Source organism: Salmo salar, chromosome ssa23 (genome assembly GCF_905237065.1).
Source record: "Salmo salar chromosome ssa23, Ssal_v3.1, whole genome shotgun sequence".
Classification (NCBI taxonomy): domain Eukaryota; kingdom Metazoa; phylum Chordata; class Actinopteri; order Salmoniformes; family Salmonidae; genus Salmo; species Salmo salar.
The window spans coordinates 9,633,446-9,660,201 of NC_059464.1; the positions used below are offsets into that span (position 1 = coordinate 9,633,446).

Here is a 26,756-nt window from a genome sequence, read left to right on the forward strand (position 1 = left end):
TCATTATCCCCTGTTTATTTATACCTGTGTTCTCTGTTTGTTTGTTGCCAGTTCATTTTGTTTCGTCAAGCCTACCAGCGTTTTGTCCTGTGCGCCTTTCTGTCTCTAATTCCTGTTTTCTAGCTTTCCTGTTTTTTGAACATTCTGCCTGCCCTGACCCTGAGTCTGCCTGTCGTTTTGTACCTTGTCACACCACCCTGGATTATTGACCTGCCTGCCCGGACCCTGAGCCTGCCTGCCGTTCTGTACCTTTCGGACTCTGCTCTGGACTACTGACCTCTGCCTGACCTTGACCTGTCGTTTGCCAGCCCCCCTGTCTTTGTAATAAACTTTAGTTACTTTGAAACTGTCTGCATCTGGGTCTTCTCCTGAGCCTTGACACTTATTCTAAAATTGATTAAATATAATTTGTTTCTCAGCAATCTACACACAATACCCCATAAGGACAAAGTGAAAACTGGTTTTAAGACATTTTTGCAAATTTCTTAAAAATAAAAACATTTCTGCATTATTGAAGGTCCCAAATAACACATTGGCCTCCATCATTATTAATTGGAAGATGTTTGGAACCACCAAGACTCTTCCTATAGCTGGCCGTCCGGCCAAACTGAGCAATCGGGGGAGAAAGGCCTTGGTCAGAGAGGTAACCAAGAACTTGATGGTCACTCTGACAGAGGTCTAGAGTTCCTCTGTGGAGATGGGAGAACCTTCCAGAAGGACAACCATCTCTGCAGCACTCCACCAATCAGGCCTTTATGGTAGAGTGGCCAGACGGAAGCCTCTCCTCAGTAAAAGACACATGACAGCCCACTTGGAGTTTGCCAAACGGCACCTAAAGACTCTCAGACCATGAGAAACAAGATTCTCTGGTCTGATGAAACCAAGATTGAACTCTTTGGCCTGAATGCCAAGCGTCATGTCTGGAGGAAAACTGGCACAATCCCTACGGTGAAGCATGGTGGTGGCAGCATCATGCTGTGGGGATGTTTTTCAGCAGCAGGTACTGGGAGACTAGTCAGGATCGAGGAAAAGCTGAATGGAGCAGGGCCTCCTGAGTGGGGCAGTGGTCTAAGGCATTGCAACACAGTGCTAGCTGTGCCACTAGAGATTCTGGGTTCGAGTCCAGGCTCTGTCGCAGCCGGCCGTGACCGGGAGACCCATGGGGCGGCGCACAATTGGCCAAGCGTCGTTCAGGTTCGGTGAGGGCTTGGCCGGCAGGGATGTCCTTGTCCCATCGCGCACTAGCGACTCCTGTGGCGCAGTGCACGCTGACACGGTCACCAGGTGTACGGTGTTTCCTCTGACACATTGGTGCAGCTGGCTTCCAGGTTAAGCGGTCATTGTGTCAAGAAGCAGTGCAGCTTAGTTGGGTTGTGTTTCAGAGGACGCACAGCTCTCGACCTTGGCCTCTCTCGAGGCCTTACGGGAGTTGCAGCGACGAGACAAGACTAACTACCAATTGCATACCACGAAATTGGGGAGTAAAAGGGGTAAAAAAAATATATAAATAAAAGATGAACGGAGCAAAGTACAGAGATCCTTGATGAAAACCTGCTCCAGAGCGCTCAGGAATGTGGGAAAAGTCAAGGGATCTGAATACTTTCTGAAGGCACTGTATAATCTTGAAAGCCATTCAAAAACAGAGTGGGACGTGATCAATAAAGTAGCGGGAATTTCATACCATATCTAGGTAATCATCAGGGGTGTAAAGTACTTAAGTCAAAATAATTGAAAGTACTGCTTAAGTAGTTTTTTGGGGTATCTGTACTTTATATTTTTGACAAGTTTGACTTTTACTTCATTACATTCCTGAAGAAAATGATGTACTATTTACTTTTCCCAGACACCCAAAAGTACTCGTTAAGTACTCGTTATTTTGAATGCTTAGCAGGACAGGAAAATGGTCCAATTCACATACTCATCAAGAGAACATCCCTGGCCATCCCTACTGCCTCTGACCTGGTGGACTCACTGAACACATACATCTTTTGTAAATTATGTCTGGGTGTTGGAGTGTACCCCTGGCTATCAGTACGTTTAAAAACATGAAAATTATGCCGTCTGGCTTGCTTGATATAAGGAAGTTGAAATTATTTATACTTTTACATTTTGATACTTAAGTATATTTCAGCAATTACATTTACTTGTGATACTTAAGTATATTTCAAACCAAATACTTTTACTCAAGTAGTATTTTACTGGGTGAATTTCACTTTTACTTGAGTCATTTTCTATTAAGGTATCTTTACTTTTACTCAAGTATGACAATTGGGTACTTTTTCCACCACTGGTAATCATATACTTGACCCGTTCAAGGGCATGAAGACCTCCCATACTAGGTGCCAGCTGCCATTCAGTGATCTATGCTGGCCCTCTAGTAACTACCCAGAGCTTAAACTCAGTCTGGCTGGCTGTTTGTTGAAGATGCACTCCCTCTCACGCAGTCACTCACTGTAATTCCTCAGCCCCTCTCTCTGTCCCTCTCCTCTCTATCTCTCTCTTCCTCACTGACACACATGGTCACTCTCTCCGACAGGATAGACTTTGAGACTTGTACCCCAAATCCTCTCAGGCCACTTTCCCTGTGTTTGTAAACCACCTGATTAAGCTTCTGTGACTGGGGAGTAGGTGTGTGTGTGTGTGTGTGTGTGTGCGTGCGTGCGTTAAGAGCTGAGGTGTAACTCAATGATTGTCACTCCCTGTGTAAATATATTAGCCCTGGCTAAGGGAATCAGCTCCCTGTGTCCTGTCCTTGTTCTGCTCTGCCCTGGGCACCTCGCCTGCCTGCCTGCGTGGCCTGTACTGGGGCTGTGTCCCAAATTGCACCTATATGGGCCCTGGTCAAAAGTAGTGCACTATAGAGGGAATAGGGTGGCATTTAGGATGCATACAGGGTCAGGGCCACAGCCTGTCCAGACCACCCCTCAAATTATTTCTAGGCCGATTTACATTTTGAATGACTGGGATTGTGCGCAGGAGAGACAACAAATCCTGACGTGTAGTATGCCTTAATCCATATCTCTGATTATTGTGTCCGGGAAGGGCTTTCGACTCATTTAAGACCCATTATCCTCTGTGGATGGAGACACATTAGGAGGAGAGAGGGAGAGGGGGAGGCAGAGGAGGAAAAGAAAGACAGAGGGAGAGAGAGAGATGGAGCTATAGAGGAAAATGCTCTCTGTGTTGTGTACACAGTATATCTCTCTGAATGGAGATGAGTTTAGACAGCTCCCCTCCGTGCCTCGTATGGTAGAGTGAATTAGAGGCTGTGTCCCAAATGGCATCCTGTTCCCTATATAGTGTACTACTTTTGACCAGGGCTCATATAGGGCTCTGCTTAAAAGTAGGTGCTGAGCCCTGGTCAGAATTAGTGCAATATGTATGAATTGGGTGCAATTTAGGATGCATTCAGATATCTTTCCCTCTCAGTAAGAGAAACAGACAGCATACGTACATATACCGCTGTTTCTTGTTAACCGAGTTAAGTTCTCGCTGTACTATGTAACCTTTTTACTGCAGTGGGCTCAGTCAGGGTCACACAGTGTTTCTTGGTAGTCTTAAACAAATGTACTTTGAAACAAAAGTATACACCTCACACACATGGTCCTGGGCTTAAACAAAAGAAGACACCTGTACCATGTCAGATATAGAATTGAAATGTATTCCATTTTGAGTTTGCATCCCAATATTACACTTTATATACACTACATGTCCAAAAGTATGTGGACACCCTCTCAAATGAGTGGATTCGGCTATTTCAGCCACACCCATTGCTGACAGGTGTATAAAATCGAGCACACAGCCATGCAATCTCCATAGACACATTGGCAGTAGCCTGTATGAAGTGGTGTAAAGCTTGCCACCATTGGACTGGAGCAGTGGAAACGCGTTCTCCGGAGGGATGAATCACGCTTCACCATCTGGCAGTCCAACAGACGACTCTGGGTTTGGCGGATGCCAGCAGAAGGCTACCTGTCCGAATGCATAGTGCTAACTGTAATGTTTGGTGGGGGAGGAACAATGGTCTGGGGCTGTTTTTCATTGTTCGGGCTAGGCCCCTTAGTTCTAGTGAAGGGAAATCTTAACGCTACAACATACAGTGACATTCTAGATGATCCTGTGCTTCCAACTTTGTGGGAACAGTTTGGGCAATGCCCTTTCCTGTTTCAGCATGACAATGCCCCAGTGCACAAAGTGAGGTCAATACAAAAATGGTTTGTCGAGATCGGTGAGGAAGAACTTGACTTGCCTGCGCAGCGCCCTGACCTCAAACCCCATCGAACACCTTTGGGACGAATTGGAAAGTCGACTGCGAGCCAGGCCTAATCGCCCAACATCAGTGTCCGACCTCACTAATGCTCTTGTGGCTGAATGGAAGCAAGTCCCTGCAGCAATGTTCCAACATCTAGTGGAAAGCCTTCCCAGAAGAGTGGAGGCTGTTTTAGTAGCAAAGGGGGGACCAACTCCATATTAATGCCCATGATTTTGGAATGAGATGTTCGACGAGCAGGTGTCCACATACTTATGGTCATGTAGTGTACATCACCGACGACTGAAATATAACAAAACCATTTGACATAAAAACACAGGATTTTCTGCTTGTTTAAAAAAATATGTTTATTAATTATTCTTCATTATGAAAAATACTAATAACATTCCACACCTGAGGCCACTAGTGGGCAATTTGGTATTTTTCTGCAGGAAAGGGGTAGCTGCAGGAATACTTTGGGAGTTTATCTACTTCACCAGAGTCAGAGGAACTTGTGGATACCATTTTTATGTTTCTGTGTCCAGTATAAAGAAAGCCAGACGTAGTTTCGCGAGCCAACGCTAACTAGTAATAGAACAATGACTGGAAGTCTATGGGTATGCTAGCGACTTCCTTTTAAACCGCACGCGGAGACGTACAGACGGTATCCACGAAGTTCATCTGACTCTGGGGAAGTAGATAAAAGGGCGTCATTGCCAAAATCCCGAAGTATCCCTTTAATGTCAGAACACTGCCAGAACAGCAGGACACCCACAGGAGTCACAGCCAAAGCAGAGACACACACCGCAGGGGCTGGAGTGGGTGGCTGGTAGGCTGATGCATTGGGACCAACGGACTTTGCTGAAAATGTCACCACCTTTTCAGATGTGGAAACGCCAGGAACACTCGTCACAGCACGGAGCGGAGCAGCGTAGAACTAGAGCAGCATGCATGTCAGCATGCATGTCTAAAGTGCTCTAAAGTGCCTCGGCGGTATTCTACAGGATGCGAGTGTGGGGCTTCAGAGTGGCTTAATGAAGGTTTGTCAGCAGGCTAGTTCGGCCTCGCTGCCTTTACCCATCTCCGATCTGTGAGCGGCGAGACATACAGGTTTGAGGAAATACAACAGCTCTGTTTGATCTCACCCCCGGACAGATAAACACGGTGACGCTCACAGCACTGAGTGGTGTGTGTGTGTGTGCTTGGGCTTAAAAGGAGCGAATGGGAGAGAAAGCATACAGAAAGAGGGAGGTAGGTAGGTAGGTAGGTAGGGCGAGAGGGGAGAGAGAAGAGCAATGGGCTGCTGTGCAGGATGTACAGCTCTCCGCTCTCCTTCTCTCCTCTCTCTCTTTTCTCTCTCTCTCTCTGTGGGAGGTGAGTCTGATAGTCATCTATCTACCTCCGGGACACGCTGCTCTGCTCTCTCTGTACAGTACCCTGGGATGAAGGAGGAGTGGGGAGAGAGAGCGGGCTTGTTGAAGTGCTTTGATTTCCTCTTACATCCCATAAGAGCTGCTCTTTTTTTAGTTTTTATCTACGAGTGACCCCGCGTGGGTGTGTGTGGCCTTCCGTGGTAAGAGGATGACTCGTAGCGTGGGTGTGTGTGTGTGTGTGTGTGTGTGTGTGTGTGTGTGTGTGTGTGTGTGTGTGTGTGTGTTGGAGCGGAGAGGGTAGCAGAGAGGGTCGCGTTGAGCGAAACGGAACAGGGAGGTGAAACAACATACGCCACTCTTTTGATGTTATATACAGCCCATCTCCTGCCCGCTCGCATTGTGCTCGGCACCTCCCCAGGCCACGCTTTAAAGGAAGTCATGTTTACAGTTCCCCAGAGACCAGCCATACATCTCTCAGACAGCAGGCAGGCACCACTACCCCCACGGTTCGTGTGGAAGTATACAGTAACCACTGCACTTTGACCTCTGCCCTCTCCTCTGTCAGATAATGTATGTCGCTCTGGATAGGAGCCTCTGTTAAAATGTCTTTTAAATAGAACCATTTTAAATGAGAGGGCGGAAGGGTGTCTGATTTAGTGTCTTAATATTCTGATTCTTATGTTTTTGGGGATGTATTCCCCCCTTGTGAGTGTAAACTACGTGTTCTTGATAAAGAACCCAAGAAGCTATTAAACTTGAGGATATGTTTGATCTAATTCCTCAATACAAGAAAACAATTACAATAGGGAAACCTTCCATCAAAGACTTCTGAAAAGTATTTCTGAGGGGGAAAATGCCTCAGCTGTCAACGAATCGAAGAACTGTCCCATCAGGAAACACCGAGACGTTAGTGTGTTTGGTTGTTCCCCCCAAAAATCCTGCTTTCATTCCCCCATGTTTAAACTCACCTCTCTCTGTTTCTACCCCTCTCTCCCTCCCTGCACCCCTTCCTCCCTCTCTCTCTGTTTCTACCCCTCTCTCCCTCCCTGCACCCCTTCCTCCCTCTCTCTCTCTGCAGGAGGTCCATGAGATTCTGAGAGAGTACGAGCTCAAGTACTGCTTTGTGGACCGCAACAAAGGGACAGGTAAACCAAAACCACCTCCCACTTCTCCAAACCATCAACATCCTCTTCAGTTCACAGAACAACCCCACCATGTCCGTCCAGTCACCTTTCCCGGGGAGTCAAGGGGATAACTATACATACAGGAGAGTGAGAGCCACACACCTGAAAGCAAATACCTTTTTGAAATGCGGATCTGCAAACGAGGGCAACGTGTCATGGGGTTAAAGGTGTTTAATGGCTGATGAGAGCTTAACGTGAAATGGCCTTATCCACTGTGTGTGTGTGTGTTATCCACGGCTCACGTCACACTGTTAATTATTCCAACAGACCGCTGTGTCAAGGGTAGGATGGCTCCTGAAGTAGCAGTAGAAGGAAGGACGTCAGAGACGGTTCTCTCTTTCCACACTGTAATTCATTTTCTTAACACAGATCCCTTGGTGATGTTTTGACAGCTTCTCTCTCTCGCTCTCGCTCTCGCTCTCGCTCTCAAGCTGCTTTATTGGCATGAAAAACATTGTCATTATTGCCAAAGCAACAATGTATATAATATACATTGTAATAAAATAATAATACAAAATTAAATACAATAAAATGGTAACAGTCAATAGTAGAATGTAATGTAATTAATATGGAAAATGAATCTATAACTAACTTATAACTAAATAACGGTCATCTTCACCATTACATCTGTACTACAACTACTATCATCATTACCACTACTACCACCACCACCATCACTAAACTGCTATCATTACCATTACCACCCATACCACTACTATTTGGAATGATAAACAACAATAATAATAGTAATAATAAGTAAGTTACTGCTTACTATGCAGATGATATTATTCAGTGTCCCTCAGGCTATGGCAGGCAAATACATATTTGGCTGCAAGAGGAGCCATTGCTCCTTCGCCCATGAGTATTTTTAGTTTTTCCTCTAGGTTTAACAAGTACAAATTTGGAATAAATGTAGTCATTTCTGTGAAAAATAATCCTCACAAAGAGATTCATTAATCACAGTAAAGGAGAAAGTGCATCTCTATCTCTACCTCCCCTGTCGTGCAGTGACCACATACACGCTCCTCTTTGGGTAGCCATGTCTTTTTATGTCTGCCGGTTTCTATTGCCAATCGGTGGTCACTCAGCCTGTACTTGGTAAGGATCTGTCTCTGCTTCGTATCTCTGACAGAGTAGAGATAATCAGCCAATTCATATTCTATGTTTAGGGTCAGATAGCAATTTAGTCGGCTTTGGGATTTTGTTTCGTTTCGTTCCAATGTTGTAAATATGAGTCCTTTGATTGGTTCATGATTTTGTTTATTTGAATTCTTTCATTTGAAGCAGTGCTGGTGTCAGCTTGGTTGGTGAGGTCCAACACCAGCTGACTGAGAGGGCTCGTTTCTGGGCTCAGCTCTTGGGTTTGAAGTGCTTTAAATTGCAGACTTGAATTTGGACTTGAATTTAGATGTACCCAAAATTTTAATGATCTTTTCTGTATTTTCATTATTACTGGAAAGCGGCCCAATTCTGCCCTACATGCATTAGTTGGTGTATTTCTCTGGACTTGTAGGATTTTCCGACAGAATTCTGCATGTAGGGCTTCAATTGGATGTTTGTCCCACATTTTAAAGTCCAGTTTGAGTGGCCCCCAAACCTCACTTCCGTAAAGTGCTATTGGTAGGATTACACTGTCAAATATTTTGGTCCAAATTCTAATTGGGATGTTGATTTAGAATAATTTCATTTCTATTGCATTCTCTCTCTCTCTCTCTCTCACACACACACACACACACACACACACACACACACACACACACACACACACACACACACACACACACACACACACACACACACACACACACACACACACACACACACACATCAATAGATGTCCATGCTTTAAATAGCTCAGCTCATTCTAGAGAAGGTAGCTAGTTGCAGAACTTGATGTGCTAGTGGAATTCTAATGATTGCCCTTTTGAATCAAAAGACAGAGACAGAACTATTTTTAATCAAATCTCAGTTGAAAGTGGGGGAACTTCAAAGAGATTGTCAGGACGAGGGAGGGAGAGAGAGACCAATCAACCTGCACATGTCCTCTACTGTATGCTTATTGTTATCGTTCAATGAATGGTTATTTGGATTATTTTTATTTTCATATTGTAAATAGCCAAAGTAAGCTATATATATATATGTGTGTGTGTGTGTGTGTGTGTGTGTGTGTGTGTGTGTGTGTGTGTGTGTGTGTGTGTGTGTTATAATACCATAACACAGCAGCGTTATATCTGAGGCCAGGACCAGTATTGTCAAGATCAGTCATCTTTAACATCAGACACAGCGAGTCAATCACAGCTCCCCCAGAAAGGATCTGACAGCATTTTAACTCGGTCATCAATCTTTGTCTATCACAGAGAGAATCTCTGTAGGTGTGTGTGTGTGTGTTATGGTGTTCCAGAATAGCTGACTGAGGAGTCGGCACACCACAACGTGTTAACCCCAAGCCTGATTAGCAGGTGTTACACTGTAACCTTCCCCCTGTCAATCACCATCTCCCCAACCCCCAATACCCAGCAACCCCTCTCGCCCCTCCCCAGACCACACTGTGGGCAATCTTGGAAGCCCCCTTGTAGCTTTTAGTTTGCCATCGGCGATGCGTTATGCAGACCGCACCACCCTCTGGAGAGCCTTGCGGTTGTGGGCGGTGCAGTTGCCGTACCAGGCGGTGATACGGTCCGACAGAATGCTCTCAATTATGCATCTGTAAAAGTTTGTGAGGGTTTTAGGTGACAAGCCAAATTTCTTCAGCCTCCTTAGGTTGAAGAGGCACTGTTGCGCCTTCTTCACCACACTGTCTGTGTGGGTGGACCATTTCAGTTTGTCCATGATGTGTACGCCGAGGAACTTAACTTTCGATGTGGATAGGGGGGTGCTCCCTCCGCTGTTTCCTGAAGTCCACGATCATCTCCTTTGTTTTGTTGGCGTTGAGTGAGAGGTTGTTTTCCTGACACCAGACTCCGAGTGCCCTCACCTCCTCCCTGTAGGCTGTCTCGTCGTTGTTGGTAATCAAGCCCACTACTGTTGTGTCGTCTGCAAACTTGATGATTGAGTTGGAGGCGTGCATGGCCATGCAGTCATGGGTGAACAGGGAGTACAGGAGGGGGCTGAGCACGCACCGTTGTAGGGCCCCAGTGTTGATGATCAGCGAAGTGGAGTTGTTGTTTCCTACCTTCACCACCTGGGGAGCGGCCCGTCAGAAAGTCCAGGACCCAATTGCACAGGGCGGGGTTGAGACCCAGGGCCTCAAGCTTAAGGACGAGCTTGGAGGGTACTATGGTGTTGAATGCTGAGCTGTAGTCAATGAACAGCATTCTTACATAGGTATTCCTCCTTGTCCAGATGGGTTAGGGCAGTGTTCTGTGTGATGGCGATTGCATTGTCTGTGGACCTCTTGGGGCGGTATGCAAACTGAAGTGGGTCTAGGGTGGCAGGTAAGGTGGAGGTGATAGGATCCTTGACTAGTCTCTCAAAGCGCTTCATGATGACAGAAGTGAGTGCTACAGACGATAGTCATTTAGTTCAGTTATCTTTGCCTTCTTGGGTACAGGAACAATGGAGGCCATCTTGTAGCATGTGGGGACAGCAGACTGGGATAGGGAGCGATTGAATATGTCCGTAAACACACCAACCAGCTGGTCTGTGCATGCTCTAAGGACGCGGCTAGGGATGCCACGTCGTTACGAGGGTTAACACGTTTAAATGTCTTACTCACGTCGGCCACTGAGAAGGAGAGGGGGTCCCGCAGTCCTTGGTAGTGGGCCGCGTTGGTGGCACTGTATTATCCTCAAAGCGGGCAAAGAAGGTGTTTAGTTTGTCTGGAAGCAAAACGTCGGTGTCCGTGACGTGGCTTGTTTTCTTTTTGTAGTCCGTAATTGCCTGTAGACTCTCCTGCCACATACGTCTCGTGTCTGAGCCGTTGAATTGCGACTCCACTTTGTCCCTATACCGACATGTCGCTTGTTTGATTGCCTTGCGGCGGGAATAACTACACTGTTTATATTTATCCAAATTCCCAAAAATCTTTCCATGGTTAAATGCGGTGGTTCGCGCTTTCAGTTTTGCTCGAATCCCGCTTCTATCCACGGTTTCTGGTTAGGCTAGGTTTTAATAGTCACAGTGGGTACAACATCTCCAATGCACTTCCTTATAAACTCACTCAGCGTATAAATCGATGTTATTCTCTGAGGCTTCCCGGAACAGTCCGCATGATCAAAACAATCTTGAAGCGTGGATTCTGATTGGTCAGACCAGCGTTGAATGGTTCTTGTCACGGGTACATCCTGTTTGAGTTTCTGCAGTCAAAAATGGAGTCGTGGTCGGATTTGCAGAAAGGAGGGCGGGGGAGGGCCTTGTATGCATCGCGGAAGTTAGAGTAGCAGTGATCCAGTGTAGTGCCCGCGCCTGTGCTACAATCAATATGCTGATAGAATTTAGGTAGACTAGTTCTCAAATTTGCTTTGTTAAAATCCCCAGCTACAATAAATGCAGCCTCAGGATATATGGTTTCCAGTTTACATAGAGTCCAGTGAAGTTTCTTGTGGGCCGCCGTGGTATCTGCTTGAGGGGGGACATACACGGCTGTGACAATAACCGATGAGAATTCTCTTGGGAGATAATGTGGTCGGCATTTGATTGTAAAGGAATTCTAGGTCAGGTGAATAAAAGGGCTTGAGTTCCTGTATGTTGTTATGATTACACCATGAGTCATTAATCATGAAGCATACATCCCCGCCCTTCTTCTTTCCAGAGAGATGTGTATGTCTGTCGGCGCAACTCATGAAGAAACACGTTGGCTGTTCCGACAACATATCCCGAGAGAGCCATGTTTCCGTGAAACAGAGAATGTTACAATCTCTGAAGTCTCTCTGGAAGGCAACCCTTGCCCTAATTTTGTCTACCTTGTTGTCTAAAGACTGGACATTAGCGGGTAATATACTCGGAAGCGGTGGGTGGTGTGCACACCTTCGAAGTCTGACCAGGAGGCCGCTCCGTCTACCTCTTCTGCGGCGACGTTGTTTTTGGGTCGGCCTCTGGGATTAGATTCAATGTCCTGGGTGGTGGTGCAAACAAAGGATCCGCTTCGGCAAAGTCGTATTCCTGGTCGTAATGTTGGTAATTTGACGTTGCTCTTATATCCAGTAGTTCTTCCCGGCTGTATGTAATAATGCTTGAGATTTTCTGGGCTATGTAAGAAATAATACCTAAAAAAACCAAAATACTCCGTAGTTTCCTAAGGATTCGAAGCGACCATCGCTGTCGGTGCCATCTTGCATCTTGCCATTCTCTGCCTGTTCCCACTGCCCCTCACTCTTGTGTGGTCTCTAGGCTGTGGGATGTGTGAGCACTGAGGAGGGGTCTTATATCTCTGTGCCGTGTGGGGGAACTTATATGTCCCTCTACATTGTGTAGAATTCCCTAATTAGAGGTGTAGTGGGTTGAATGTGAGCCCCGTGATCCAACTCTCGGGCCCCTCAACCTCTCCAGGCTTATCACCTCACAGACCCCCAGCTCCCTTCTCAGGACAGGGTCCCGCTTGGAGACACAGTGATCTCTCCAGTCCACACACCAACTCATAGAAGTGCAGAGTTTGAAATGGAGAGAGAGAGAAAGATGATAGACGACAATAAAGAAGGGATAGGAGAAATAAAGGGAAAGGTGTGTGTGTGTGTGTGTGTGTGTGTGTGTGTGTGTGTGTGTGTGTGTGTGTGTGTGTGTGTGTGTGTGTGTGTGTGTGTGTGTGTGTGTGTGTGTGTGTGTGTGTGTGTGTGTGTGTGTGTGTGTGCTTGTGATTGTATATATGTGTGTGTACATGTTTCTGTGTATGTCCATATGTGTTTAAACTATATAGTGAGTATATTAATCTGTTATGGAGCCTGAATAGTTCTCCTCGGCATCTGTAGGACGTTGATCTTTCTAAATGTTTATATAGTATGTCCTGTGTGAGAAGCAGCGTTATCCCTTAAGCCAAGGTTCCCCAACTGAATTTGGCCCCCCTTTTGAACAAATCTGTTCCCAAGTATTCCCATGCACAATAGAGATACAAATGTAAGCAAGGTTTGAAATGATGTTTTAATCGAACATTATATCTGTTTGGGCCTCTCGCGGTCAATTTGCAGTCTACAAATGATTTGTAATTAGGTTCCGGCCACCTGACCATCCACTCAAGAAAACAATCGGCTTGATCCCTGCCTTAAACTGCCTAATCCCCCCCCCCCCCCCACACACACACACACACACACACAAACTCTCCCTCCCATTCCCTAACTTCCTCAGCACCATACCAAAGAACACAGGGCCATTAAAGGACTCAAACCATCGTAAATCACCAGATAACGAGTGTACATTACTCACCATTCATCTCATGCTGCGTGTGTGTGCAAACTCGGTGTGTGTACAAACTCTGTGTACGCTTAATGCTGAATTAGCCGAACAGCATGTTTCGTTTGGATGTAATATCTATCGTTGTAAGTATGGTGTGTAAATGTAATCTTCCCTTTGGGGAAATGTAGAAACAGATTTTATGTTATTTTTTTATTTTTTATTGGGCCGTGGTTTTAATTGGTGTGAAACACTAGCTTGGCTTCAAATGGCACCCTATTCCCTATTTAGTGCTTTACTTTTGACCAGGTGCCCATATAGGGCTTTATATAGGAAATAGGGTGCCGTTTGGGATGCAGAAACTGTCGTATAATATATTCCCTGTGCTGATTGTGGGATGCAGATGGCTTGGTTTGCCCTGAAACACGGGCTACCCAATCGGGATTGTTTTCTGGCTGAAATAAGTGGTATGTGTCAGAGAATTCCTGGAAATGACAATAGTGCAATGATTCCTTTTGGGGGAAAAAAACAACAGAGAGTGAATTCGAAGGAGTGTCACATCTTGTTTTGCAGCCGGTCTCTCTTGCCTGGAGGAGGCAAGCTCCAGTGTGGGAGACAGAGAGTGGACTAGTGTGTGTGTGTGAGGGCTGATTAGGTTCCCGACCCCCTTGCTTATTACCAATGACTGAGATGTACGGCTGCTCCATCTGTGACATCAAATCCGTCCCCATATAGACATTTCAGCCCATTTAGGGGGCTGCTTGTGCTTATTAGTGCTTATGTGTGCACATCTGTGTGTGTGTCTGTCTGTGTCTCTCTCTCTCTCTCTCTCTCTCTCTGCGAGGAGTTGCTCCAGGACGTTGCTCAGAAGTTGGTAGCCTCTTTAGGTAATGAGGGGTATAACTCCCTCCTCATCCCCTGTGTAAATGTTACTCTGCCTTTGCTTCAGTGCACCCACCGTGCAAACTGGAGCGCTGCGCCGCAGCGAGGACTCCTTATGACTTCCTCATTACGGAGTGTTATGGTGTTGATTTAACAGTTAGCATCTGTCGTTACCTGGCCTCCCAGCCCAATCCTACCCCTGGGAATTTTCCACGCCAGCCGTAGAGCCTCCATAGAGCGCCCCGGATGCGGAATTCGGGAATACCAAAGGTATGCGCGGCGTTGCGGAACTGTCCGCCGGGCTGACAATGGAAGGGGTCAGCAGGGGGATCCTGGCCACACAATGGGCCTTCTGTGTGAGCCGATTACCGTCCCCATAATGGAGACACTGCACTCAATAGGAAAAAGGGTTCCAAAAGTGTTCTTCAGCTGTCCTCGTATGATAACTCTTTTTGGTTCCAGGTGTTTGGTTCTAAATAAACAGAGTAAGACACTCACGGACGCTGAGTAAAGCTCAAACCAAGTTTATTCACCCAAAGGGTCGGACAGCTGCACAGACAAAGACATGGTTCCACCAGTGGTAGTATATATACCCCAATTTGGGTGGAGTATCCTCCTTCTCTCTAAACATCTTTATTGCTAGGCAGGAAGTTAAGTGATGCGGACAGTAAACTATTCCTTCTTCCTTAATGTGACCTGAACTGACCTCAGCCCCCATTCCTCACTAAACCACATCTCTCCACCCTTATCAGTGCCGGCAACCATGTGATTGCCATTTCTTTACTAAGTACATTGCAAACTTAATTGCCTCCACCATATACATTCTTCCTACAGATAACCATTAACTTCCGGTTTAGAAACCAGACTATGGCACTCAATATTTTTATTTTAACTTTATTTAACCAGGTAGGCTAGTTGAGAACAAGTTCTCATTTACAACTGCGACCTGGCCAAGATAAAGCAAAGCAGTGCAACACAAACAACAACACAGAGTTACACATGGAATAAACAAGTGTACAGTCAATAACACAATAGGGGAAAAAAATAGTCTCTATACAGTGTGTACAAATGGCGTGAGGAGGAAGGCAATAAATAGGTCATAGTAGCGAAGTAATTACAATTTAGCAAATGAACACTGGAGTGATAGATGAGCAGATGATGATGTGCAAGTAGAAATACTGGTGTGCAAAAGAGCAGAAAAGTAAATAAAAATAATATGGGGATGAGATAGGTAGATTGGGTGGGCTATTTACAGATGGACTATGTACAGCTGCAGCGATTGGTTAGCTGCTCAGATAGCTGATGTTTAAAGTTGGTGAGGGAAATATAAGTCTCCAGCTTCAGCTATTTTTGCAATTCGTTCCAGTCATTGGCAGCAGAGAACTAGAAGGAAAGGCGGCCAAAGCAGGTGTTGGCTTTGGGGGTGACCAGTGAGATATACCTGCTGGAACGTGTGCTACGGGTGGGTGTTGTTATCGTGACCAGTAAGCTGAGATAAGGTGGAGCTTTACCTAGCAAAGACTTATAGATGACCTGGAGCCAGTGGGTCTGGCGACGAATATGTAGCGAGGGCCAGCCAACGAGAGCATACAGGTCGCAGTGGTGGGTAGTATATGGGGCTTTGGTGACAAAACGGATGGCACTGTGATAGACTGCATCCAGTTTGCTGAGTAGAGTGTTGGAGGCTATTTTGTAAATGACATCGCTGAAGTCGAGGATCAGTAGGATAGTCGGTTTTACGAGGGTATGTAATATTTCAATAGGATATCTGATAATGAACAATATTTCAAATTTAGGAGTCAGAACCCATCACAGGTAAAACCCTTTTTGGTTCCAGGTAGAACTCTTTTGGGTTTCATGTAAAAACCTCAGTGGAAAGGGTTCCCTAGGGCAGTAGCTCAGATAAAACCTAATAAAAACTGTTCTGTAGGAATGAGGCCTAATACATTATCACAGCATATTGGCTATATGACTGGCCTACCACTATTGTTCTTCTCAGATCATATTCTGTTTTAAAACTCAAGCTTTGATAATAAAATAGATCAGTTGGTAAAAGAGCTTTATAATAAATTGAAATAATTTGCAAATGATTCGCTTTTGTTTGTTTGACTGGATTGATGGTACCTGCATCTGATGGTCATGGGGATTTCAAGACAACTGGGAACTCGGGAAAAACAAGGTGAAATGATGACGTCGGTGAACTTCAAGATGGAAAATCAGAGCTCTACACTTAAAAAAAAGGGTTCTTGTGCTGTCCCCATAGGAGAACCCTTTTGGTTCCAGGTAGAACTCTTTTGGGTTCCTTGTAGAACACTCTGTTGAAAGGGTTCTACATGGAACTGAAACAGGTTCTACCTGAAACCAAAAAGGGTTCTTCAAAGGGTTCTCCTATGGGGACAGCCGAAGAACCCTTTTAGGTTGTAGATAACACCTTTTTTTAAATAAGAGTGTGGAAAGATGCCTAAGTTTCTGAGTTGGATGACCGCACTGAAGTCGGAAGTTGGAGATTTCCCGAGTTCCCAGTTGTTTTGGCATTAGTCTCAGCGGAGGCAGGAAGACAGCCGCAGATGGTCCGCATCTCACGGTCCCTGCTCTCGCCTTCCTCCCCCCCCACCGTGAGACTGACCAGAGAGTGGGGACACCGTTTTGCACCTGAGGGCGAAACTCGACTGGCACCGATGCCATGTATTCATTGACAGTCTCTCTCTGGTCATGGTTTAAAAAGTTATGCAATCTTATATAGGCTAGTATCAAGCTTTGCTGGGGTCGTGAAAGCTGTAGGTAGGCACTGTGATTTGAAATGGTTCAAAATGGCTTTGCATGCCTGGTGCGCAGGGCACCTGAATCTAGTGCACCTTCCGCCAACAGCACAAGACGACAAAAAAAGAAGTACAAGCCTTTATCGTTGGATTTTCTACAGAAATGCTTGTTGATCGACTAGGAATGCCATCCCGATCGACCGGTTGGTGACCGCTGCCCTAGGGAGTAGTCTTTCTACCTTCGCCCTGTGTTTTCAAAGATTCCTAGATTTCAAGGATCACAACAATTTCACTATTTCTCCGCATTTAATGGTGTTTCTTTAAAATGGCGAGCTGACGATGGTCCCTGTATTTCTATAGGATGTTTAGGAGAAATGTTCAGCTATATAGAGAGTGGAAGAGCAACAGTGTGCCAAGAAAGCCAGTGTCAGTACATTGCTCGCGTCACAAACCACTGGCATCTCTGAGGAAGGAGAGCTTGTATCCAATCTGGCAGCTAACACCATCTCATCATATAACCCAATGTACCGAAGCTCCATCCGGTTTCTACTTGCCAATTACCTAAAGATGCAAAATATTTCCAGAACCACGGCTGTTTCTGAGAGAGCAATGTTCTGACTCGCCCTTTCCCCTGTTTTCCAGAACGCCTATGTACTTTTTTATTATTAGTGTTATTATTACTGTAGAATGCGAACGATCCGTTACGGGTCTACTTGTCTATGACTCAGCTCTAACTGACAATATGACCTGAGACCTCTCGGCCCTGTAGTTACCTCTGAGGACGACTGCGGGCAGCTCTCTCTCACTCGCTCTCTCTCTCTCTCTCTCTTTCTCACTCTCTCCGCCTCTCCCATTTTTCTTTCTTTCTGTTTCTCTCTCTCTCTCTCTCTCTCCCCCCTCTCTCTCCATCGTCATCTGTCCATCTGTGTGCTGTGTGAGTCAGTATCTGTAAATGAGAGCAGCAGCCCACATGCCAGGCCGTGTGAGTTATGTGACTGATATCGCCAGGGTTGATCCCGCTCTGTAGCAAACCCATAGCTAGTTAGATGTTCCCTGTTAAGTCGCTGTTACTGAACCTGGACAAAACAACGGTGTTTTACTCTGTGGCATTATGGGAAAAGGTGTGTGTGTGTGTGTCACATACCACTGTCTCATAGATTTGATTCTCTGTGACACTTGCTCCTAGTTTAATAGTATTTGATGGAGCTGTTTTTGCAGCTGTGTTTGGACACAGGAAGTCAACCCTGAGAATCCTCCTGTAGGGCTCCGTTCCCCTCTCCGTTGTTGCCTCTTCTTACAATAGTCACAGCTCAAGAGGGAGCAATCAGCCTTAGTGCTGTGTAGGTTGCTCATTAAGCTATTAGCCCCTACACCCCTTCTTAGTGCCCCAACAACACCTCTCATTACACTGAAGAGCCTGTCTGTGGTTTAACTAAAGGTTGAGGTGATGATGATGATGATGATGATGACGACGAAGGCAGCATTGGTAATGATAGTGAGACAACAGTTGGCATAGGAACACTTGTTCACAGCCAGCCCCATCTGGTGTTATCTCCACAAACAGCAGGTGTGTGTGTGTGTGTGTGTGTGTGTGTGTGTGTGTGTGTGTGTGTGTGTGTGTGTGTGTGTGTGTGTGTGTGTGTGTGTGTGTGTGTGTGTGTGTGTTGTCTGACATGCACCACTGACAACATCCATCTATCCACCCACACACACTACACTGACCCTTTTGCAGTGGGTTGTCAAAACCAACAGACCTGAAGGTGTCACAAAAGACCCCGAGACCAAATCGTTGTGTGCCCTCAAGGGCCATATTTGACCCTTGAGGGCAGCTGTACCGTGCACGGGGAGCGTACGATTCGCCGTCTCGTCAGATCTACTTCTGGATCCTGTTTCGACTCACTAGCACCGACGATAGTTCAGTTTCACTTCAGCCCTCTGAACCCGTGTTTGGATAGTCTTGTTTTAGATAGAACTTTCCCTCAGAGAGTTTCTCCCTTCAGTGATCTGACCATACACGACGGCTGTGTCACACATGCCCCCCCCCCTCCCCCTCCCTACGTAGTGCACTATATCGGGAAAAGGGTGTCATTTGGGATGGACACTATCAGTCTTAATTTTTTTTTCGTCAAGTTGAGTTTATTTGATCATTTTCAAACAAGGTACACGTACAAAATGACGCACTCAATTAAGAATCACCGAGGCGAAGCCTGCGACTTATTTTTCCGCCGTGGTCGTCAACGGCAGCAGGTCTACGTTGAGGTTCGTATGTTCTCCCTTCCGCTCAGTCCCCCCTATCAGTTCTGACCGCCGTATCGTCAACAGCCTACGCTCACCCTGGCCTTAGCTGTGGGTTTCCCCATCACTGACCTCAAGGCGATCGGCAGTCTAAATTGGAGAGCAGGCGGCTATATGTGTCCCCTATACTTCTCTAGAATGTCTCCGTGGTGTTATCGTGGCTGACAGACCTCACAGACGGGGCTAGTTTCAGCCTCTACCGAAAAGGGGAAGGAAGCCGCGTGGGATGTGGTGGGGGAGCGATATTTTATTCAGGTTGGGGTGTTCGACTTGATGGCGTGGTTCAGAGGTCTATTAGGGGACTTTGGGGTCAGGATTTAGTTAGTGGAACACGCAGGGGGAGGGAGAGAGGGAGAGCTGGAGAGTGGTGTGGAGTGATGGTGGGATAGAGGGATGCAGTGACGGAGGGATGGGGTATCGAGCGAGGGATGTAATGGAAGGGTTTTAGAAGAGAGGGATGGGTGTGATTTGAGGGGAGGTGGATGGAATGATTGCAGGGGAGAGCTATTAAGTAGTTGAGGGAAAGCGGGATGGAGTGACGTAAAGACAGAGGGGTGGGAAATGTGAGAGTGAGAGAGGCAGGCAGGCAGGCAGGCAGGCAGGCAGGCAGGCAGGCAGGCAGGCAGGCTGGTAGGCATGGTACTAGTTAGTGGTGGGTGTGAGAGACAGAATGATGGCGGAGATAAAGGGATGGAGTGATTGAGAGATGGAGCGCTGGGCCATAGGTGGGAGAGAGAAGAGGTTCCACTCACTGTGTGCATTAGCACTGGGCGGTGTGGTGGTCCACTTGAGCTTGAACAAGTCTTCCATCCCCCGCCCTGCGTGGGAGGGTAACCCACTCTCTGGCCACTCATGGGGGGGGGGGCAGTGAGGGACTGGGGGCTAGAGAGCCTGGTTCTGGGGGGCTGAAGAGGCTGGGTGGGGGGGAGCAGCAGTTAGTGATGGAGTGGAGTGGAGAGTGTGGGTGGGTGGTTCGTATGCAGAAAGACAAAAGGCCAGGGTGCCTGAAAAGAGTCATGCAAATTGAAGTGGTTTATCAGATTGAGATGACAGCGGAAACGTGTCCACACTCTCTCTGTTAGCTGCCAGGTAGGGAGAGGAATGGGATCTCAGGGCTACGGTATTGGGGAGAGAACACGATTGTCGCTGTGAAAGGGATTTATACTCGAGTTGACCTCGCTGTGTTGACACGTGTCTGTTGCGTCTACATCCAGATTGTGTGTGTTTGCGGAGAGACAGAAGAAGCCTGGCTTTGCCTATTGTGATTGCACCTTAATTGACAGGCTGGAAGTCAGAAGGTAGGGCCTAGTTCGGGCATTCGACGGCAACCGAAGGGGTTTTACGCTACAGCTTACAGGTCTGAAAGTCTTGGACTGCCTTTATAGCCGCGCCTCGCCTGTTGAAACGTGTTACCGTCTGTTGGGTGCGTTCAGAACAAGCGTGGCCGTAGTGTAGGAACAGAAAGGGGGTGTCATCTACACTATGGCATTGACAGGAGCATAGCAGGTGAACTAAACCACGCTGGTTCGACACAATAGACTCATAGACATAGCTGTCCTCCTTAGCGCCTATATCTCCTGGGGTTTTTAATGAGCTACTTCCCGACGAACATGGCATGTGGAATTGTAGGCTTGGAGATGATTCCGCAAAGATTCCCGTCTTTCTTTCTCTCCTTCTCCCCGTTTCCCTTACCATACGACACGCTCCTTATAGAAATACAAATACCGAACGATCGCTGCCCCATAATTAAGAGCCTCTTTGTGTTTTTGGAGAGAAACCTCCCCTTCTCTCTCTCTCTCTCTCCACCTCCACCCCCCCCCCCTCTTTCCACCTCCACCCCCCTCTTTCTCTCTCTCTCTCCACCCCCCCCCCTCTCTCCACCTCCACCCCCCTCTTTCTCTCTCCACCTCCACCCCCCTTCTCTCTCTCTCTCTCTCCACCTCCACCCCCCCCTCTCTCCACCTCCACCCCCTCTTTCTCTCTCTCTCCACCTCCACCCCCCCTCTCTCTCTCAACCTCCACCCCCCTCTCTCCACCTCCACCCCCCTCTTTCTCTCTCTCTCTCGCCACCTCCACCCCCCCTCTCTCTCTCCACCTCCACCCCCTCTCTCTCTCCACCTCCACCCCCTCTCTCTCCACCTCCACCCCCCTCTCTCTCTCCACCTCCACCCCCCCTCTCTCCACCTCCACCCCCCTCTTTCTCTCTCTCTCCACCCCCTCTTTCTCTCTCTCTCCACCTCCACCCCCCCTCTCTCTCTCTCTCCACCTCCACCCCCCTCTTTCTCTCTCTCTCCACCCCCCTCTTTCTCTCTCTCTCCACCTCCACCCCCCCTCTCTCTCTCCACCTCCACCCCCCTCTCTCTCTCCACCTCCACCCCCTCTCTCTCCACCTCCACCCCCCTCTCTCCACCTCCACCCCCTCTTTCTCTCTCTCTCCACCTCCACCCCCCTCTCTCCACCTCCACCCCCTCTTTCTCTCTCTCTCTCTCTCTCTCGCCACCTCCACCCCCCCTCTCTCTCTCCACCTCCACCCCCCCTCTCTCTCTCCACCTCCACCCCCCTCTTTCTCTCTCTCTCTCTCTCGCCACCTCCACCCCCTCTCTCTCTCCACCTCCACCCCCCTCTCTCTCTCCACCTCCACCCCCCTCTTTCTCTCTCTCCCTCTCCACCTCCACCCCTCTCTCTCTCTCTCCACCTCCACCCCCCCCTCTCTCTCTCCACCCCTCTCTCTCTTTCTCTCCACCCCTCTTTCTCTCTTTCTCTCCATCCCCCTCTCTTTCTCTCCATCCCTCTCTCTTTCTCTCCATCCCTCTCTCTCTTTCTTCTCATCTTTCTCTCTCCACCTCCACCCCCCTTTCTCTCTTTCTCTCTCTCTCCACCTCCACCCCTCTCTCTCTCTTTCTCTCCATCCCCCTCTCTCTCTTTCTCTCCATCCCTCTCTCTTTCTCTCCATCCCCCTCTCTCTCTTTCTCTCCATCCCTCTCTCTTTCTTCTCATCTCTCTCTCTCTCTCTCTCTCTCTCTCTCTCTCTCTCTCTCTCTCACATGAAGAACATGTTGAGCAGCGTTGCTCTATTTAGTAAGCCCCCGTTCCTTGGAGTGTATTGTTTGAGAGAGAGCGAGAGAGCGATAAAAAGAGAGAGAGAAACACACAGAATGGGAGCGAGAAAGCGTTTTCAAGGAGGATGAAGCAGGCCTAAGTCATCACACACTGTGACGTTACTTGACTCACCGCGGTATAACCAGATTACCGTTTCGGCTCAGAAAAATAGATCCATCATGCCGTTTGAGTATCGGAACGTTGAGTTAATTGATTTGCCGGGCGGGATGGCTGGCGGCGTGCGCGAACACTTTAATGGAATGTGAAGTGGTGCAGATGGAGCTGTGAGTTCTGGAGGCCGGCGGGACGTGGGAGAGTGGTCCTCTCTGGTTTCATCTGGCAGAACAGTCCTGACTTCACATTAGTGCTCTGGGTTCAGCGCCACAGTTGCGTCAGTTGTCAGACATCAGTGGGATCATTGTTAGACCGAGCCGGTGTCTCTCTAAACATTAGTCATCATTAATCAACTCCACAGTCCACTCATCCCTCTCCCTCCCTCGCACTCAACACACACACACACACACACACACACACACACACACACACACACACACACACACACACACACACACACACACACACACCTCTCAGACTCACTTGTCCACTTGTGTGATAATGTATCAGCAACATCCTCTGAGCACTGTAAGTGCATTAGGACTCACAATGTCGACTGGGGAGGCTAATAGCCACCAAATATTTCGATGTAGATATTAGTTCCTCTCAGTAAATAGTCAACACAGATTAACACAGACCTACCACAGGCGCTAAAGGGTTAACACGGTTAACAGTCAGTTAGGAAGAAGACGGGCCAGCAATCGCAAATTCAGTTTTAACTTAAAAAAAATAATAATAATCACATGGACATGTTTCAGTCAGTCAGTCAGTCAGGTGCTGTTACAGTGGGCTCAGGCTCAACGTTCGCTCGGCTGAGGGGTATTTTGGCCACGCTACACATTCCATATCAATTCATTACCGCCTCATTTCACGGCCCATGAATCACTGCGTCGGCGTTTTGGGGAGAGGGGGAGGGCGTGTTGGGGGGGTGTTTCGGGCTGTTAGCGTTTGTATTAAAGGGTTCAGGTTTGATTAAGCCTGTTTATTGGACTGTGATGTTGTAAACACCTCCCCTGTTATTGTGATCTATCATGCTGTTTCTGTTCCGTCACTGTGTGTTTAGAAGCGGGATAAATATGTGTGTCAGTGAGTGGAATCTTTCCAGGCTGCTCCCAGCTAATGTGGGTCTTTCTCTCTGTGTATCTCTGTGTTTCTCTGGCTGTTTTGTTTCTGGGTGTGTATGTTTCTGTACCCCTCTCTCTCCCATTCTCTGTCTCTCTGTGTGTATGTGTGTCTGTGTGTGTGTATTGTTCTCTCTGTCTGTGTGTATTTCTCCTTGTCTTTGTGTCTCCCTGTCCGTGTCCATGTCTCTGTGCATCTCTGTCCATCTCCCTGTCTCTGTGTATTCCTGTCTCTGTGTATTCCTGTCTCTGTGTATCTCTGTCCATTTCACTGTTTCTGTGTATTCCTGTCTCTGTGTATTCCTGTCTCCCTGTCTCTGTGTATCTCTGTCCATTTCCCTGTCTCTGTGTATTCCCGTCTCTGTGTATTCCTGTCTCCCTGTCACTGTGTATTCCTGTCTCCCTGTCTCTGTGTATTCCTGTCTCCCTGTCTCTGTGTATTCCTGTCTCTGTGTATTCCTGTCTCCCTGTCTCTGTTTATTCCTGTCTCCCTGTCTCTGTTTATTCCTGTCTCCCTGTCTCTGTGTATTCCCGTCTCTGTGTATTCCTGTCTCCCTGTCTCTGTTTATTCCTGTCTCCCTGTCTCTGTGTATTCTTGTCTCCGTGTATTCCTGTCTCCCTGTCTCTGTTTATTCCCGTCTCTGTGTATTCCTGTCACTGTGTATTCCTGTCTGCCTGTCTCTGTGTATTCCCATCTCTGTGTATTCCTGTCTCCCTGTCTCTGTGTATCTCTGTGCGTCCCTGTCCATGTCCCTCCAGCGTTTGTGACCCTGCTGAACGGTGACCAGGCTCAGGGTGCCATCCGCTCCCTCCACCAGAGCAACATGCGTGGCCGAGACATCACGGTGCAGCTCCAACCCACCGACTCCCTGCTGTGCCTCACCAACCTGCCCCACACCTTCACCGCCCAGCAGCTGGAGGAGCTGGTCCGTTCCTACGGAAACATCGAGCGCTGCTTCCTGGTCTACAGCGAGCTCACCGGACACTCCAAGGGCTACGGCTTCGTGGAGTACATGAAGAAGGACTCGGCGTCGCGGGCGCGGTCGGAGCTGCTGGGGCGACCGCAGGGGGACCGCGCGGTCATGGTCCAGTGGACAGACGTGAACCAGCTGACCGCGGGTCACCACCTCCACTCTAAGTGCCTCTGTGTGGACCGGCTGCCCCAGGAGTACGAGTCGGAGGAGCTGAACCTGCTGTTCTCGGACCGCTACAAGCCTGTCTTCTGCCAGGTGAGTCCGAGGCGGGATACTTATTTGTGAGGCTTTCGAGTTCAAGCGCCTCAACGGCCCCTGACGCTGTGTGAATGTGGGCGGGTTTGCCGGGGTGAGGCCTGGTTACCGTGACACCAGCGCGACTCGTCTTTCCCTGCCTGCCGGCTCTTCCTAACAGAGCATCCCCACGTTCAACTCCTCCCCTCCTCTTCCCCCATCCCTTCATCCTTCCTTCTCCTACGCCCCTCCATCCCCCTCTAACTCTCCACTCCCTCCCACACAGAAAACAATACGCCTACATGATAAAAGTCCCATGATGGTTTGTGGGTGTTTTCAATGTTTCCTAGCTGTTGCAGAGCCAGCAGGCTTTGACCTACGGTTCAGCGTTGTGAGCGTGCCTTCTCCTACACTCTGCCGTTACCACAACTCTCTTCCCTAATGGTGACAGTGATAAAGCAAGGTACCTGTGAGAGGAGAAGAGTCGAGTTAGGAGGAGTTTGGAGAAGTCAGAGTGACAGAGAGGTAGAGTGGTAAAGATGGGTGAAGAGGTGGTACTCGGATGGCTTGTTCGGGAAGAAGTGTTTGTCCTTTTCGAAAAAATACTGCACAGGCGCAGGTTTGTAGCCAACACACACACACCCAGAAACACACAGCCTGGATGTGTTCACTACTGTGCAAGGCAGAGTGGAGCTGACTGATACCTGTTTGCTAAGTCACACTCAAAACAACCCATGAACACGTCCTGGCACCCATTCGCACTCTTTTCTCTCACACGCTGTTACTCCGACACAGCTCTCCTCCTAGTCTCCTCTGTCCCAGCCTCTCAGTGAGTCAGGTGTGGCGTCTCCTCTGTCCTGTCAGTGACCTTTGTGACAGGAGGACCGTGACCCCCATATCTATGGTCAGATCACAGTTACTTTTAACCTCTCTGTGACATCTGGGACGCTAGCGTCCCACCCGCGGTACACACTATCAACAGCCAGTGAAATAGCAGGGTGGCAAATTCAAAACAACACAAATCTCATAATTCAAATTTCTCAAACATACAAGTATTATACACCATTTTAAAGATAAGATGCTCCTTAAAACCTCTTAGGGATAGGGGGCAGTATTTTCACGGCCGGATGAAAAACGTACCCAAATTAAACTGCCTGCTACTTGGGCCCAGAAGGTAGGATATGCATATTATTAGTAGATTTGGATAGAAACCACTCTGAAGTTTCTAAAACTGTTTGAATGATGTCTGTGAGTATAACAGAACTCATATGGCAGGCAAACACCTGAGAAAAATCCAACCAGGAAGCTTTAGGAAGTGCAAAATGAACCCTAAGTCACTGTATACTGTAAAGGCAATCACTCCGATTTCAAAAAGGCTTTACGGCGAAAGCATAACATTAGATTATGTTAGGACAGCGCCTAAACAAGAAAAACCACACAGCCATTTTCCAAGCAAGGAGAGGCGTCACAAAAACCTGAAATACAGCTAAAATGAATCACTAACCTTTGATGATCTTCATCAGATGACACTCCCAGAACTCAATGTTACAAAATATATGTATGTTTTGTTCGATAAAGTTCATATTTATATCCATAAACCCCATTTTACTTTGGCGTGTGATGTTCAGAAAATGTATTCCCACCAAAACATCCGGTGAATGAGCACATTAATTTACAAAAATACTCATCATAAACGTTGATAAAATTTACAACAGTTATTGAAAGAATTATAGATACACTTCTCCTTAATGCAACCGCTGTGTCAGATTTTAAAATAGCTTTACGGCGAAAGCACAGAGTACAGAGCTCAGCCATCAAAGCAAGCTATACAGTTACCCGCCAAGTTCTGGAGTCAACTAAACTCAGAATTAGTATTATAAATCTTCACTTACCTTTGCTGATCTTCGTCGGAATGCACTCCCAGGACTCCCACTTCCACAAGAAATTCGATAAACTCCATATTTATGTCCAAATACCTACGTTTTGTTCGCACGTTCAGATCACTAATCCAAAGGCATAACGCGCGAGCGCAAAACCAGAGACGAAAAGTCAAATAGTTCCATTACCGTTCGTAGAAACATGTCAAACGATGTTTACAATCAACCCTTAGGGTCTTTTTAACATAAAACTGATAATATTCCAACCGGACAC

At 47.5% G+C, this 26,756-nt stretch overlaps 1 protein-coding gene across 4 annotated transcripts in view; it reads left to right on the forward strand.

The window, feature by feature from the left end:
* The window catches only part of LOC106584032 (ribonucleoprotein PTB-binding 2), a 72,484-nt gene that overhangs the window by 8,555 nt on the left and 37,173 nt on the right, over window positions 1-26,756 (forward strand). For all 4 annotated transcript variants that reach the window (XM_014168823.2, XM_014168824.2, XM_014168825.2 and 1 more), the window contains exons 2-3: window positions 6,701-6,767; window positions 24,157-24,626. In XM_014168823.2, the coding sequence (XP_014024298.1) occupies window positions 6,701-6,767; window positions 24,157-24,626 (537 nt within the window). The remainder of the gene's footprint in view (window positions 1-6,700; window positions 6,768-24,156; window positions 24,627-26,756) is intronic.